This window comes from Wyeomyia smithii, chromosome 3, assembly GCF_029784165.1.
Source record: "Wyeomyia smithii strain HCP4-BCI-WySm-NY-G18 chromosome 3, ASM2978416v1, whole genome shotgun sequence".
NCBI lineage: Eukaryota > Metazoa > Arthropoda > Insecta > Diptera > Culicidae > Wyeomyia > Wyeomyia smithii.
In genome coordinates this window covers 275,246,449-275,261,999 of record NC_073696.1, presented here as the reverse complement: position 1 = coordinate 275,261,999, position 15,551 = coordinate 275,246,449, and the positions used below count along the sequence as shown (strand labels likewise).

The 15,551-nt window shown below is 40.3% G+C and overlaps 1 protein-coding gene across 5 annotated transcripts in view; it reads right to left on the bottom strand.

Annotated features, from left to right (window-relative positions):
- Positions 1 to 407: 407 nt before the first annotated feature.
- Positions 408 to 15,551, bottom strand: part of LOC129729598 (interference hedgehog-like) — a 170,122-nt gene continuing 154,978 nt past the window's right edge. Inside the window, exons 4-9 of one of the 5 annotated variants that reach the window (XM_055688290.1) lie at positions 7,280 to 7,785; positions 6,838 to 7,223; positions 5,957 to 6,783; positions 4,644 to 5,459; positions 4,421 to 4,578; positions 408 to 2,284 (exon numbers count right to left, since the gene is read on the bottom strand). In XM_055688290.1, coding sequence (XP_055544265.1) covers positions 1,625 to 2,284; positions 4,421 to 4,578; positions 4,644 to 5,459; positions 5,957 to 6,783; positions 6,838 to 7,223; positions 7,280 to 7,771 — 3,339 coding nt within the window. In that variant the 5' untranslated portion in view covers positions 7,772 to 7,785 and the 3' untranslated portion in view covers positions 408 to 1,624. Of the gene's footprint in view, positions 4,283 to 4,420; positions 4,579 to 4,643; positions 5,460 to 5,956; positions 6,784 to 6,837; positions 7,224 to 7,279; positions 7,786 to 15,551 lie in introns of all 5 variants that reach the window. The other 4 variants (XM_055688291.1, XM_055688292.1, XM_055688293.1 and 1 more) reach the window with 4 other exon arrangements.

Here is a 15,551-nt window from a genome sequence, read left to right as displayed (position 1 = left end):
GAAATAAATTAAATTAAATTAAAAAAAAAAAAACAAATCAAATTGCTCAAGTTTTTTATCTCGATAATTGACAAACATTTTGCAATAGTGCAGAGAAGTCATTTTTATTAGAGTGAGCGACTGCGTCCTTAATGTTTTCATCAAACAACTAACTAAATTGAAGGCTAAAAACTTAAACCGCCTGATAAACAATGCGTCAAACCTCAACCAATCGCTATTCTGTCCCCATTAATCCACTAGTAAACACAACATCGACCTTAATAAGGATGGACCAAGAAAACCCTCTCAAACAGAAAGACATCAATGCACGACTGTGTACAAGAATCCCAGGCGACGAACTCGCTGTCTCGGAAATTAGGAAGTTCCAGCAAAGGATTTTCGAATATTAGTCGGTTATCGGTAAACTTAAAAAAAAAAAAAACGAATGTCAATTTATTCTCTGTATGCTTCTACAGTTAATAATAGCTTTAACAACTTGTTTTATACTTGGTTACAAATTTAGACTTTAGATTTCATCTAAATTTTTATGCCATTTTCTAACCGCTTTCTGACGGCTACTACGTATGCTAAATTTTCTACTGAACAGACGGAAGTAAAATAAAACCATTCGAAATCTATTTGTTATGTGTTTGGTCCAAAAGTGAAGAATCCAAACTTGTTCTCGGACAGCATTTTGTTTTTATTCAGTGCTGTCTCGGCTTGCGCTCCAGCATGGGCGCTTTCTTATTATGTACATCAGTGGAAAAATTAAAATGTTACGCAATAAATTCAAAATAATAAAAGGACACATAAAATAGTGACGTTCGATTGTTTTGTGGCTTACCAGTTAAGCTTAACTTGTATTCAGCTTCGCTGCTGTGTACCAGCTGTTCATTCGTTTTCTCGTTTTAAATATATATATTTATATATGAATTTTCTTTTAAAATCATTACCTCTAGTTTGTAAATAATTTAACACGCGCACAGAGACTAACTATTCATTCTCTTCCACTTTCTCTTTTGTTTTCTGTTCGTTAATTACGTTTAGTATCAGTCGAAAATCATACTAAGAAGAAACCTACATCTAGAAACAGTTTTAAGCAGCTCAGTTGTTTGTTAAATTTCGTGATTGCTAGACTTCTGCTGTTGCTGCTGTGAATAATCTGAACCATTAAAGAAAGTAAGTATATTTACATGTTCGAGCATTCGGTTAAGTTGCATATCTTGCTTAATAAGTACAATTAGTTTGCCTGTTTCTGGTTGTGTTTACTAATCGAGTTTTAAGCGTACATTCTTGCTACAACAGTTCAGAGTAAATAAAACTCTCCTACAGTAAAAGTGAACATTTTGTTACGCTACACAAATTGCATGCTGATCTGCGCTTCTAAAAAAGGACGGATTACTAACTAGAGTCTACAGCGTTTCGATTGAGGGGCTTCTCATCGGTTAAGTGGGATACTATTAGCTATTTCTGTTCCAAATTCTGTGGGATTCAATCATCCATCCAGCAGAACAAGCTGGGGTTGTCTTTTTGTTTACACTTCTGCTACGTGTTTGTTTGTAGAAGTTAGGAGAGCCAATTATGCGTAAATTTCTATCACATATCAACGACGACCCGCCGCACCATCGCACGGAGGAAAAATCTTTCACACTTCAATACTGTTCAGACTGCCGGAGGACATGTTCTCGGCACGTCCCAACCTAGCTGCCCGTTTAACGCCACTGGTGGCCGCTCGGATTGGCATCGGTGATCGATTGTGCTGCAACAGTTCGGCACTCGGACCTCGTCCGACCCGGGGACTACCGGGAACGGAGCCGGAACCACGTCGACCCCGCCGAATCGAAGAATTGTTTCGGGACGTTCCGAGCACAATGCCCACACCTGCACCAACCGTTGTGGTTACACCGCAGTCTCCCTCCAGCATCATCTTTTGGTTCTGATCCACGAGTCCGTTATGTTGTCCACCATGCGGCAAATTTCGGACACTTCGCTCCAGTGTTCTCCGGTGAGGCATCGACGCCAGCATCATGTGTTCCTGGCCCGTAGCGACCGCGTTCAGAACGGACTGATGGTTCTGGAGTTGTTGCTGTTGCTGCTGTTGATGTTGATGGTGCTGGTGATGTGGATGCGGATGATGATTGTTATTAGTAGGGTAAGAGTTGGGTCCGTTGGTCATCAGATTCAGGGTACCGCCACCGCTGCTGCCACCGGAAGAACCACCACCTCCAACTTCACCACCGGTAAGCGTTGACGTCGGCTGGGGCAGTTTGGTCGGCAGAAAGCGCAGCTCCATCACATTACGATTCTAGAACATTCACGCTGATTTCTAAGCTAGAATACAAATTGGCTCGGTTCGCGAGAATACAAGAAACGCGACGCTACACACAAACCACAAAGAACTAGAACTATAGGCTAGCTACTCGGGACCCAAGAAATGTTGAGGGGGAAAGTGTCGGAGTGTTGGTCTGGAAAATGTGAACTAGCAGTGCTCGAAGATTTTTTTTTTTTGACAGATTAAAAGCAAGAACTATAAACAACGAATTACGCAGCCTACTGCTGCGCATTTCTTTGGGTGCGTTGTAATCTAACGATAACGCTACTTTACCAAAAAGGGTGCGTGTGTTTATGTGTGTTCGCGTGGACGCGTGTGTGTATACAAGTGTTGGTGGTGGAAAAAAGTGGGTACATATAGACAAAGGAACAGGTCGGTGAGAAAAAAGAAACAGAAAAAGAAGAATATTGGAAGTAGGAAAACGCATTACTACTACGATACGAACTATAATAGGTCAAGAAGGTGAAACGTGGAGTTCAGCGGGGGAGCTTACGGCTACGATTGCTACTCGACTGGGGGGACCAGCGATGGCGGTACTTTGCTGAGAAATTCAATTTTTTTTTTGTAGGAAATATGTTTCGAAATTTTTGAATAATATATTGCTCAAGCAGAGTGTGCAGCTTATTTTTTGGCATATACAGTAACGACACACAATGAAATGAATTGACGAATGTGAACAAATGGAATGGAAGAAGCAATTTACTCGTGCTTTGCTTAGTATTTAAAGAAGCCATTCTACGCTCACCCACTTGGGATCTGCACACTTTTACATTTTTTAGTTGTGCCACAAAGCAGCTGCCTTGGATCAGTGCTCTTCATGCAGTCTCTAAATGTATATTTCTAGATAAACTTTTCAAAAGGTCCTATCTGCTTTCGTTGTTTTTCCGGAGCGTCTTTTTATGGTAACTATTCAGCTTCAGTAACTCTCCCAAACGTGGTTTTCGATCAGAAGGCTAGAGTGATCCCTCCGCTATCAACTTGTGCAAACAGCGCGTCAAAGTGTTTAATAAGTTGTGGTGGTTAAATGAAAGTGATCGATCAAAAAATCGATCAAAGCAGATAAAACCTTTTGAAATGTTTCTCTAGATTATTTGCAAATGATGTGAAATATTCCAAAAAATGAGACATTTTGCAGGTTGCTTTGAGACTTAGTGATCAGATTTTATTTCAATAGAAGCAATTGATTGACGATAGCTTTATCATTGTTTAACTGTTCAAAAGTTTAATAAAGTTACGTGAATTGTTTTATATTTGGCATTAATTTTGTTCAATTATTTATTTAATGAAATTTACTTTTCTCATTTAATGCCTGATGTTTTAAAGCTCAATTAAAAACATTTGTTGTCTTCAACTTATAGTTTGTAATTTCGTCTTTAATTGCTTAATTTGCTATTTTGTGTGATTTTTGTGGGTTTATTTTGCAGCCTTTAATCGTACATAAGTAAAAAATAAATATGTTCGTTATATTATTATTTTAAAGTTTCGAATGTTTTTGAAATTTTTGACTTTTTTGACGTTTAGGACATTTTTGGCTCTTGAGATATTTTTGGGATTTTTGGCATTTTATTATTTTTGACATTACTATCAGGAATCCTTTTTTTTAATATTGACACTCTTGACGTTTGTGACATTTTTGACACTTCGATATTTTTTAACGGTTTCGATTGTTTCTTCCACTCCACAATGTGTTGTGTGCAATTAAACGAAAAATAAAACAAGAAATATCCACAATCGCTTGTCCCCGAAAAAGTTTGCGGGGGTTGGCGGATTAGTCAGCTGGGAATTAGTAACAACAGGAAACGTTTCAACTGGCGAGCAAAAAAACTACTTTCCTTTAACACGTTAACTTTAACTAGTTGTTGCATCTAACTCTATTCGGTAAACCATCTACGGAAACTTGCTTTAGCCGCAATTGGAACGCTTTCAAGCCCAATAGTTTAATCTTTCTGTTTTATTTTAGCATAGAGGCATCTGAACATGGGAATCCCAAAACGGTCAGATCAGAGTAAAAGGTAAAAGGGTTAGTAGAGTAAGGCCTAAGCCCGAATTTGCTTATGGCAAGCAAGCACTCTCAGCATTCTAGTGATAGCTAGTAAAGCACCAGCTTACCTTATCGCTATCCTGGGCCAGCGGATTCGGGGTGATGTTCATCCGGGCACTGATTCCATTTCGGCTCTTGTGATGGTGGGACCGTGGACCTCCGTTGCTAACCGATCCGGGGAAACCGTTCTGCTCCACCTGGATGTGGGATTTGGCTTCAGATTCGTCTGGTGATTGAAAGAAAAACAACTGTTACTAGGGAAGGATCTTCGAACTATTCGGTTTGGCTTACCCCCACCGGGACTGCGTTTCTTTTTACACGCCACGCAGCAACAACAGAGCAGTATGATTCCACCGAGTACCAGAACGAAGCCACCGACTCCCATGTAGATGTAATTCGGCACTTCCGCTGTTCCGTTGTCCGCCTCGGAAGCAGCAACCACGGATGGCACGATGGGCGGTGGTGTTGGCGGTTTCAGAGTTTTTCCGGTTAGTATAGCACTGAAATCTGAGGCCGCCGCGGCCGTGAACGATTGCAGTTTGAACTCGTATGCCGTTCCTGGCTCAAGATGATCGATTTTGAAATGTCGCGCGGTCGGAGTGTCCACCGTGGCTTTCGAGTACTCGCCAGCTGTCGTGGCTGGTCGATAGTACGCGTAGAAGCCGTCGATCGGATGTGGAAGATGCTGCGGGAACTGCCAGTGCAGAACGATACCGTGCTGGGAGACGGGTTCGATTCGGGTTAAAGTTGGGGCCAGTAAATGGTTTTTGGTAAGACCCAACTGAGAACCCCGCTGCAGGTGGAACTTTCCGGATGCGACACCTTCCTTGTTGTCGTTGTTGGAATACACCGCCACGATCCGGAAGCGATAGAAGTGGTCCGATTTCAGGTTGTTCACCTCGTACGATCGTGTGTACGGGGGAATATCCTCGTTTTCCGTCATCCATTGCGTTCGGGCGATGTTTTTCGAAGGGTCACCGAGCATGCGGTACTGGACTTTGAAGAACTGTATCGGTAATCCGTCGCTGGATGGAACTGACCAGCGCACCATCACCGATTCGTCCGATAGCCGTGTGATGTTGGGTCGCGAAGGTGGAATCATTATAACTGTTAAGAAAAAAATAGAATAGTAGGCTGTGAGGAAATCCGCAAAAAAATGGCACCGAAAAAGGAGAAAAGAGTGAAAAAATCTACCAAATCGAAAAAGCGTAAGAAAATTCCGATTGATAAAAATTTAATTTTCTGTGACGATAAGCATTTCGATCCCGAACTGGCCGTAATCACTGTTGAGCACAGTTTAGATTGTCCCATCTACAAAGAGATGGCGGAAAAAATCTTTACCGAAATCTGTAAAGCATTTCCGGAGCATAAATTCAAGTTAATACGAAATGACTTCGATCGTCAACAGTCGAGGGATGGATCATTTGAGCTATTTTTCGCCAGGAACTGCCGTTCACCAACCGAAATTCTATGGAGTGGAATAGAGCGAGGACCTCCACGTCGGGAGAAATTTCCCACTGAATTAACTTTCCTTTTAGAGCAAATTGAGCGTGTTATCAAACCGGCAGATAAAAATAAACAACTTTTTACGGTGCTGTACTTACGGTGTTTGTGTTTCTTGCCACCCTTCTGTCGTTTACCGCCGTGTTCGTTGCCAAACTTCGAACCGGAAGGAACGGATCCCAGCGGAGGTGTTCCAACTCCGCCGGGAATTTGTTTCGGATTGACTTGCAGCAGATTGCTTTCGCTAACTTCACCGACCTCATTGCGAGCAAAGCACTGCACGATTCCGGCATGCTTTTTCTCCACCGATTTGATGAACAGTTTCGAGCCGTTTGATTTTATCAGCCTATCCCACCGAGCGGGATCTCCGTTGATCATCCAGTAGATTTCCGGTGTCGGAGAACCCCGTGCAATGCACTCCAGCTCGAGACTCTCGCTTTCATTAGTCAGGGTCGGTCGGGGTGGTTCGATTATCTGGGGAGCTTCCAGAACCGTCAGTTTGATGGTATGCAGTAGTGCCGGCTCGACGCCGTTGTCCAACCGGCAGATGTATTCTCCTTGATCTTCTGGGACGACATCGCTTATCTGTAATCCGTAGGACAGAACCTCCGAGTGATCACTGATGGGCAAACCATCGCGACGAGTCCAAGAGGCTTGAGGGGTCGGGTTTGCCACTCCGGTACATTCCAGTAGAACTGTGGAACCCGGGGTGGTAGATACGTTCTGTGGTTTGTAGATCGCCTTTGGCGATGACCTGGAAGTGTACTCTACGAGGATTGTGGTTTTTTGTGGCAGCTTGAGCTCGCTTCCGGTTATAGAATTGACGGCTGAACAACGATAGGTCCCCGAGTCCTGCGGTGTGAGCTGCGGTAGAATCAATCCTCCGTTCGGCAGTTGCGGTGTGCTGGCGGGGATCGCTACTTCATCTCTGTGGAAGGGAAGCGGGTTTAGTAAAAGCTTTGCAGAGTTGTTGATATCTTACTTATAATAACTCCACACTGCAGGAGGATTTGAGAGCACGTCTCCGCATTTGATGATAATACTATTTCCCGGTGAGATTTTTAGATGTTGCTGCTGGATAGGCGACAAAACCCGTCTCATCATGGTTGGGACCCGGTCGGTTCGACCGCTGTGAACATCGCTAATACTACTGCTACTGCTACGCAATGGTCCATAGTTGGGATAGCTAGCACTGTTGCTAGTAATACTATTGGAATCCACACTTATCGAGGCCAGCGTGAGTCGGGCCGGTAGTGAAGCGATTGCCGATGCTCCGAACCACGCTACACACTGGTACTCTCCGATTGTCTTCGCGTTGACATACACGTGCAACTTCGAGTTGCCTTCGATGATTGTCACATTGTGATTCTACGGTTAGAACGTTTATAGTAGAAGTGATTCAAAAAACCTACAATATTACTTACATTCTTATCTAGATAAGTGTAATCCTCTCGATTACCCTGACTAAACTGATTCCGAAACCGCCATTCCAGCCTTTCGGGGGTCAGGTTGAGTTCGCATTCGAAGAGTACTTCGTCACCGGCCGGTGCCACCGTTGATTCCGGCGATCGAATCATGTACACTCCTAGGCTCTTTGTACTGCTGCTGGACGATCCACTGCCACCCGACGAGGATGACGACGACGGTGACGAAGAATGATGTGAAGAATGTGGCATTGCCTGCACCAGCAGAGGCCAACTTAACGCTAGAGTTATGAGCAAGGAACAATAGTAGCCAGTAGCAGCACCCCAGTGGCTCGCTATTCGATGTCGTTGCAGCTTGGAGGATATTCTACTCGGTTTACTTGCCTTGAGGTGCCGCCAGCAGCTGGCAAGTTCCGCTTTGTGTGCCATTACGTTCTCGACTAAAGACAAATCACGCAGACGGGCATCGATGCTCGGAGCGTTCGCTATCATTCTAGAGTAACAATCTGCAAGAAAATGAACAAGAAAGTAAATAGAACAGATTAGAACAATTCAGCAACATTCAACAAAACACGCGATTGCTTTCTAATATACGCCACTTGATTTACGGTGAGGCTTTTCCGATGGCAAAAAACAAGACAGGTCGCCAATAAATAAGTCAACAAGCGATGGTGGTACCACGCAAGAAACAAACGAAGGCACGCTAAATTGGATTCCGTAGCATGTCACCAAAGTACTGCGTCCCCCGTTCTTCCAATCAAGTTAGTCAATGCACACGCGACCATTGGAATTCTGCCTTGGTTGGGGTCGCTGGGAATGACCGATCGGGAGGTACTCGGCTGCTTGTCGCGAACTAGTTCCCAAGTATGGTGACTTTAATCGATTCGCATTGGGGCTTGTTCTGTCGGATGCTCATGTAGTGCAGGTAGGGAGGACACTCGATAAATTAAATATAAGTCGAAGAATTTTAATTTATTTTTCTGATTCTTATTCGAAAGATGTATTCTAGGGTTTGGTTGTTAAAAGGTCGAATGAATCATACGTAAAACGAGGTACAAAAATTAAGAATGGTTAAGGTGGAACATTTTTTGCCCAGTGATCTGAAAAAAGGACTTTTAGTCGACACCAGTTGCATAGTTGCATATTTTAGTTAGGTAAATTAATACAATTTACAATTTATATTATTTACAGTTTTAATGGACTAGAACAAATTTTAAACTATAGACCAATCCGTAATACATTTATGAAAAAAAAAAACCAAATTCAAGTAAGAACTGTGTAAAATCCGAAATTCAGAGGTTTTTGATGTAATTTCAAATATTTTAAAAAAGTTCGGGAAATTTATAAACAGTGCATATATATAATTCCGTGTGAAGTGACAAATCCAGATCATGCAATTATGAAAATCTAAGAAAATCAGAAAATTTTAACATTAGATAACTCGGAAAAATTTCAAATTTAGTTATTGGCAACATATCAACCCAAAAAGAAACAAAATATCAAAAACAGTTCTTCGCGTTGCAAAAACGTACATTTTCACAGACACTTCTAAAATCCGTAACATTTGCGTCACGTCTAATTCTCAAGTAATACTAAGAAACTAGGATAGTTTTCCAGTAAATTAAAACCATCAAAAAAATTGACAAAATTTTCCCTGTCTCAATCATTTCGGCTACCCCCTGTATATACAAAATTCATGGAAAATAAAATAGCTTCACACCCTCTCTTTTCCCCTTGAACATTTCGTATTTTGTGAGCAACCCCTTCGACGGTTTTTTTACTTAAAAAGAGTTTGATTACAAATGGGTAGTTGCAAATCAAGGAAAAACAATAGCATTTAAGGCCTAAACACAATGGATACGTTGCGGCTGCATTTGCGGCAATTTGACAGTTAGCTTATACATTTCTGTCAAATTAACGTCAACGCAATGCAAACATATCCATTGTGTTTTGGGCCTTTAGATTTGTACAGCAAAGAGATTACGCTGCCGCCAACATCTTTGAATAGAAAATGTGGAAACAATCAAAGGAACCCATAAATATCACTGTTGTTTGCCACATAGTAATCATACTTTTGATTACTCTACTTATGATAATGTGATTTTTATGCTGAAGTGTTCGGAATTTGAGACTGTTCGAAGTTATAGTCAAAACGGTATATACCAAGGTATAGTATGAACCAAGTATATCTTGAGGAATCTTGAGAGGATCTGCTATTCACGTATTATGCCAGCGCAGTTATCATCAACTGTTTTTGATTCCTAGCTAATCCTTATCACCGTTTATTACCTAGCGAAATTCAGACAAATTAATTAAAGATAATTCAGAAAAACCCGAATTAATCCACCTAGTGGTGCAGAAACCTTTGTTATACTAACTATTACATTATACATTTTAGGCCAGTCAATTACAAATCGTATACCAACGTAAGTCTAATTTCAATAGTGAATGAGATGAATTTAAAAGATAGTTTCCAGAACGTTAACCAAAGACGATCATTCACAGTGCGTCTTGAACTGTCCTACAGATTCAGACGTTTTTGCTTGTGGACTGGTCTTTGACTTCCTATAGCTTCAAAGTTTGTGTTTTGTCAGTGTGTCTTTTAAAGACTACCTGAAAGTTATTTCCCATCAGTCTTTCTCAAGACTACCTTCTTTTGAATTTAACATTTGTTTTAACTTTTTTCGTATCACCTGAAATGGCTGGACGGAAAAAGAAACCTCGCATCGCTGCGGGGAGGAAAAGAGAGGCATCTCTTTCTGACACTTCGAGTGTCTGTAGTGACAATCCTTTTGATATTTTGCCTGAGCAAGAAGCTGGTGAAATGGAAGTTACCAATAATGAAACTATACAAAATATAGAATCTTTAAAAAAGGAGAAAGTTCCACCTATTGTGGTAACTATTTCTTCTGAATTTAATATATTCAAAAAGGAACTTTCAACGTTTGTTTCTGACGTTAAAGTTACCTATCAAATTGGCCGTAGAGGTGAATGCCGCTTATTAGCCGACTCAGTAAAGGGTCGTGATCGTCTTGTTCAGTATTTAACTGACAAGATGTACAAATTTTTTACATATGACACCAAGAACGTCAAGTCGTTCAAGGTTGTCTTGAAAGGTCTCACCAACGATCAAACCGTTGATGAGATCAAACTTACTTTAGCATGAGCATGAGCATGATTGACCGCCCGCGGTTGCTACTCCGTCATTGCCAGATCAGCTGTAATTACACAGAGAACCAATGGATGATGCTTGGGATTAACAGTCATCCTCAATGTGTAACAACTGGTGACCTTAATCTTTATATTAGGCAATACCAGCGCCGGCCGCATCCGAATGCAGGTCAAAGAAGGAGTGTGTATAGGAATATGTTGACGTGATACTCGCTTTATTGGAAGCCGAGAACACCTCTGCACTTCCACGAGAAATCACTGGGATGTTGGAGAAAAGGGTAAGATTTGCAGCAGGTTTCGTTTTGGTAAACGATGCGCTGAGTTCTAGTACCGGGTTCATAATAACAAATATCGCGCGTACGAGTTCATTATATCTTTTACGGAAATCATAACGCGATCTGAACAAATTCCGGTTGATGATGTAACACCGCAAAAATAAAGCGCACGCGAGGATACCGGACCTATGACTCAATCAAGACAGATTCAAATATTCGAACATCTGTTTATGAAGTCATTATGCAACTACCGAAACGTATCTCTCATTGATTTATCTCAGCTGACTACACAATGTTACGAAAGCTACGAGAGTTGAGCCTACGTTAACGCCTCGCTACTCCTATCACTTCTTCTGTATACCGAAAATTATAACACGGTTATAACTAGTCTGTAGAAAATACAACCTCATGAAAGGTATCGACACGAAGTCTCTAGATATTCGGTGACCCGGACATCTGGCTTTGAGCTTAACAGGTCGACTAACGACGTTTCTTGTAAATTGTTCGTCTGTTCTTGAAAAGCGATTTCTTGCTTTGAGACCGATTTAAAGCAGAAATAAACAATAGAGTATTATTAGAGCCACGCACAGGTGTGTGTGTGGTATATTACACTACATTTCGAAAACATATATATGAGCAGAACTCTCCCGGGCCGGAGCACGTTTACACCGAAGCATTATGCACGACCGCTCAATCCACGCCTACCGACGGAGACGCTCGGGAGTACGATATTTCACGCCGATTCTCTATTAGCTGTTGATGCGAGTGTTGCCTATCAAATAGAAAAATTGGCAAAGTTTCATGCATCCGAAGCCCCAATAGTTTAAAAAATGCAGATATGCAAATTGACCAAAATATATATCTTAAGTTTGTCGACAAAATGCCAAACTAGTCATAATTGGGACATAGTATACAAAAACCTCTGCTCAAAAGCTAGAAAAATCGAAATAATTTAATCATAAGATTTCAGAAAAACTGGCGAATCTTCATGCATACAAAGCCGTAAAATTAAAAAAAAAAACATATATATTTTCACCAAATTGCCTTAAATTTATGCACAGAGTGCCAGACTAGCCACAATCAGGATATAATTGTCGTTAGCTCGTGTCACCCTGAAACAAGAATTGGTCATAATCAATAATCGATCAAAAGCTAGACAAATCGAAAAAATAGAAACCGGTTAGTAGAAAACCTTATACTGGAATTTTTTTCTTATTACGCTAATACTCTATGGATGAAATTGCGAACAGCCTTTGTAATTATACTACATGTCAAGGCATATCGCGTTCTACGCATTCAAAATCGTAAGAACATGAAAATGCACATATACAAACTAACCAAAAGTCTAAGGCCTCTACCAGGCCAAACGCGAAAAAACGCGAAAAGCAGCGCGAACCGATCCACCCGGCCGTAGGCCAATGTACAGCTCTACTTACGGCTATACACTAGCCCACGGCCCGGCTAACCGGTCCGCGCCGCCCCCGCACCCAGCCTGGCAGAAGCCTAACACGTATTGACAAAGTATCAAACCAATCATGGTGCAACTGTTGCAAAATTTTAACACGTTATCCGAACACCTATCAAAACGCCAATGACGATGACGAACAGTCTGCACATATACACACCGCCAGCAGAAAAACAGTATATAGATCTCAACCCTTCCCTCAAGTCCCTAGAAAAACCTGCCAATCACCAGTTCTATTTTTCTACATAACCAAAATAAAAATAAAATGTCCAAAAAAATCCCAGATGTAGTGCGCGATGCGCACTGCATGAACACGCTCACTGTCAATGTCAACGAGCTGCGTGCCGAAGGCACAGAAACACACATTCAATATATTCCTTTCTTCATTCACCACCACTCCACTGGCATACAGCCCCAGCGTTAACACACATACCACCGCCGAGCAATCGAACGACAAAACGGCAACAGTTCGCACTACACACGCAAACAAATTAATCTTGTCTCACTCAACCGGTACACAACTGATGCACACAAACGCATTAAAAACTGCGTTCTTTCTGGCTTTCAGGCTGACCAGCTCTTTCCTATTCAATACAATGATGATATCAATTATTTATTTGTTAATCTGGTACTTATCTGAATGACCGTATATTTTCCAAGTAATGCTGATGGTTTTCCCTGATCGCAGTATTGTAACACCGAGATGCTGGTGTATTCACATCTACTCCTTTACTCTTTTGCACACCTACTCCTACCACTTCAACTGATCAGCCATATCCATAGTTGATCACAGCAACTGTAGAATTTGATTCCCTTTTTCTCACCGCCCTTTTGTAGAAACTATTAAAACACTCATTCACCAAGCATTCTGATATCCTATCTTTCGATCACTACGTTTCTGAACATTTTATTCACTGTTTTCAAGCATAAATTAATCGAAAATCACGGAGCGATATATCACGCGTCATTTTTTCTCGCATTCACCTACACCATCTATCCGTTGATGAGATCAAACTCACTTTAATAGAATTACTTGGCATAGCCCCTACCCAAGTAATTCTAATGAAACAAAAATCACGAGGCGAAAACAGTCAGAGAACTGGAGTTTCCCTTGTTAATTATTCAATTCATTTTAACCGCAATGAGGTTAACAACTTAAATTTTTTTGAAAAAGCAAATGCTTTGTATAATGTGCGTGTAAAGTGGGAAATTTATAGGAAGTATGGCGGAGGTGAAAAGCATATCACCCAATGCCGTACTTGCCAACGTTATGGCCATGGTTCCAAATTCTGTAACATGGACCAAAAATGTCCTAATTGTGGAGACTCTTCTCACAAAAAGGACACATGTCCTGTGAAAGAGAGTAAAAATTTTCGCTGTGCGAATTGTAACGGCAGCCATATGTTTAATTTAATTTAATTTCTCAATTAAAACCAACTTCAAAACAAAATTCTCCAAGCGTACCAGTGACGCATAGTTTACCTACTCCTTTGCATACCCGTTTAACATATGCACAGGTTACAGGTAGTTCGAACATTATACCGCCTAGTGTTGGTAGTTCGAAAATGACCGTTAATATGGGTAAGCAAAACACGCTAGAAAATAATTGTACACCTATCACTCCAGCTAATATTGCTACCGAAAATATTTTTTCTAATGTCAACTGCCTGGGGCCTATTACGGCAGGTAAACTTTCTTTTTTTGCAACAGGCAATGTTCGATCTTATGAACGCCATGTTGCAGGCAAAATCAATGTTTGAAGCCATTCAAATAGGCACAAATTTTACTGTTAAATTTGTTTCTAGTTTAAAATTTAGCAATGATTTTAAATAAAACAATTAAAATATTAAATTGGAATGCTCGCTCATTGAAGGCCAATGAGAATGAGCTTTTTAATTTTTTAACAGTAAATAATGTGCATATTGCAATTATTACTGAAACATTTTTGAAACCTAACATAAAATTAAAATATGATCCCAATTACGTGGTTCATAGATATGATAGGATTCAGGGTTCCGGCGGTGGAGTTGCAATTGTTATTCATCGCCGAATCAAACATCGTGCTCTTCCGCATCTTGAGACGAAAGTTATTGAAACTTTGGGAATTGAAGTTCAAACTGAACTTGGGATTTTATTTATTGCCGCAGTATATTTACCATTTCAATGCACACGCGAGCTCAAAAATTATTTTAAAGGTGATTTACAAAAACTCACCAGAAATCGTTCGAAATTTTTCATAATCGGCGATTTTAACGCTAAACATCGTTCATGGAATAATTCTCAAAGTAATTCCAATGGCAAAATTTTATTCAACGATTGTTCTTCAGGATACTATTCTATTTTGTCTCCGAATAGTCCTACATGCTTTTCTTCTGTAAGAAACCCTTCAACAATTGATTTGGTGCTTACAGATCAAAGTCATGTATGTAGTGATTTGATCACACATGCTGACTTTGATTCTGATCATCTTCCAATAACTTTCTCTTTATCACATGAATCAGTTTTAAACCCTATGAGCTCTGTTTTTAATTATAACAAGGCTAATTGGGAAAGATACAAAACTCATATTGAGAGAAATTTCAATAATGAGCTTGATTTGCAAAACGAAGTGAATAATGAAAAATGTGCAATTGTTGATGCCAGGAATTATTCTGTTCCAAAGGCTCAAGTGAAAATTGATTCACCAATAATTGACGAAAATCTTCAACTTCTAATTCGTTTGAAAAATGTCCGCAGACGTCAATATCAACGTTCTCGTGACCCTGTTTTTAAAACTATTTATAAAGATTTACAGAAGGAGATTAAGCATAGATTTACTCTTCTGAGAAATCAAAATTTTGAGACTAAAGTTGAAAAATTGAAACCATATTCAAAACCATTTTGGAAGCTGTCGAAGATTCTTAAGAAACCTTCAAAGCCTATTCCAGTTTTAAAAGATGGTGAACGTTTTCTTGTATCCAATGAACAAAAGGCTCAAAGACTTGCTCAGCAGTTTGAGAGTGTTCATAACTCAAATTTGAATTTTGTGAGTCCAATTGAAAATGAAGTCACACGTCAATTTGATTTAATTTCTTCCCAGAATTTTTTACCTGCAGAAATAATTGAAACTAACTTGAATGAGATTAAATCAATTATTAAAAATTTCAAAAATATGAAAGCACCTGGTGACGATGGAATCTTTAATATACTAATCAAACATCTCCCTGAGAGCACAATGGAGTTTTTAGTGAAAATTTTCAATTGCTGCTTCAAAATTGCATATTTTCCCAAATTATGGAAAATGCAAAAACTACCCCCATTTTAAAACCGGATAAGAACCCAGCTGAAGTTTCAAGTTATCGACCAATCAGTTTGCTTTCTT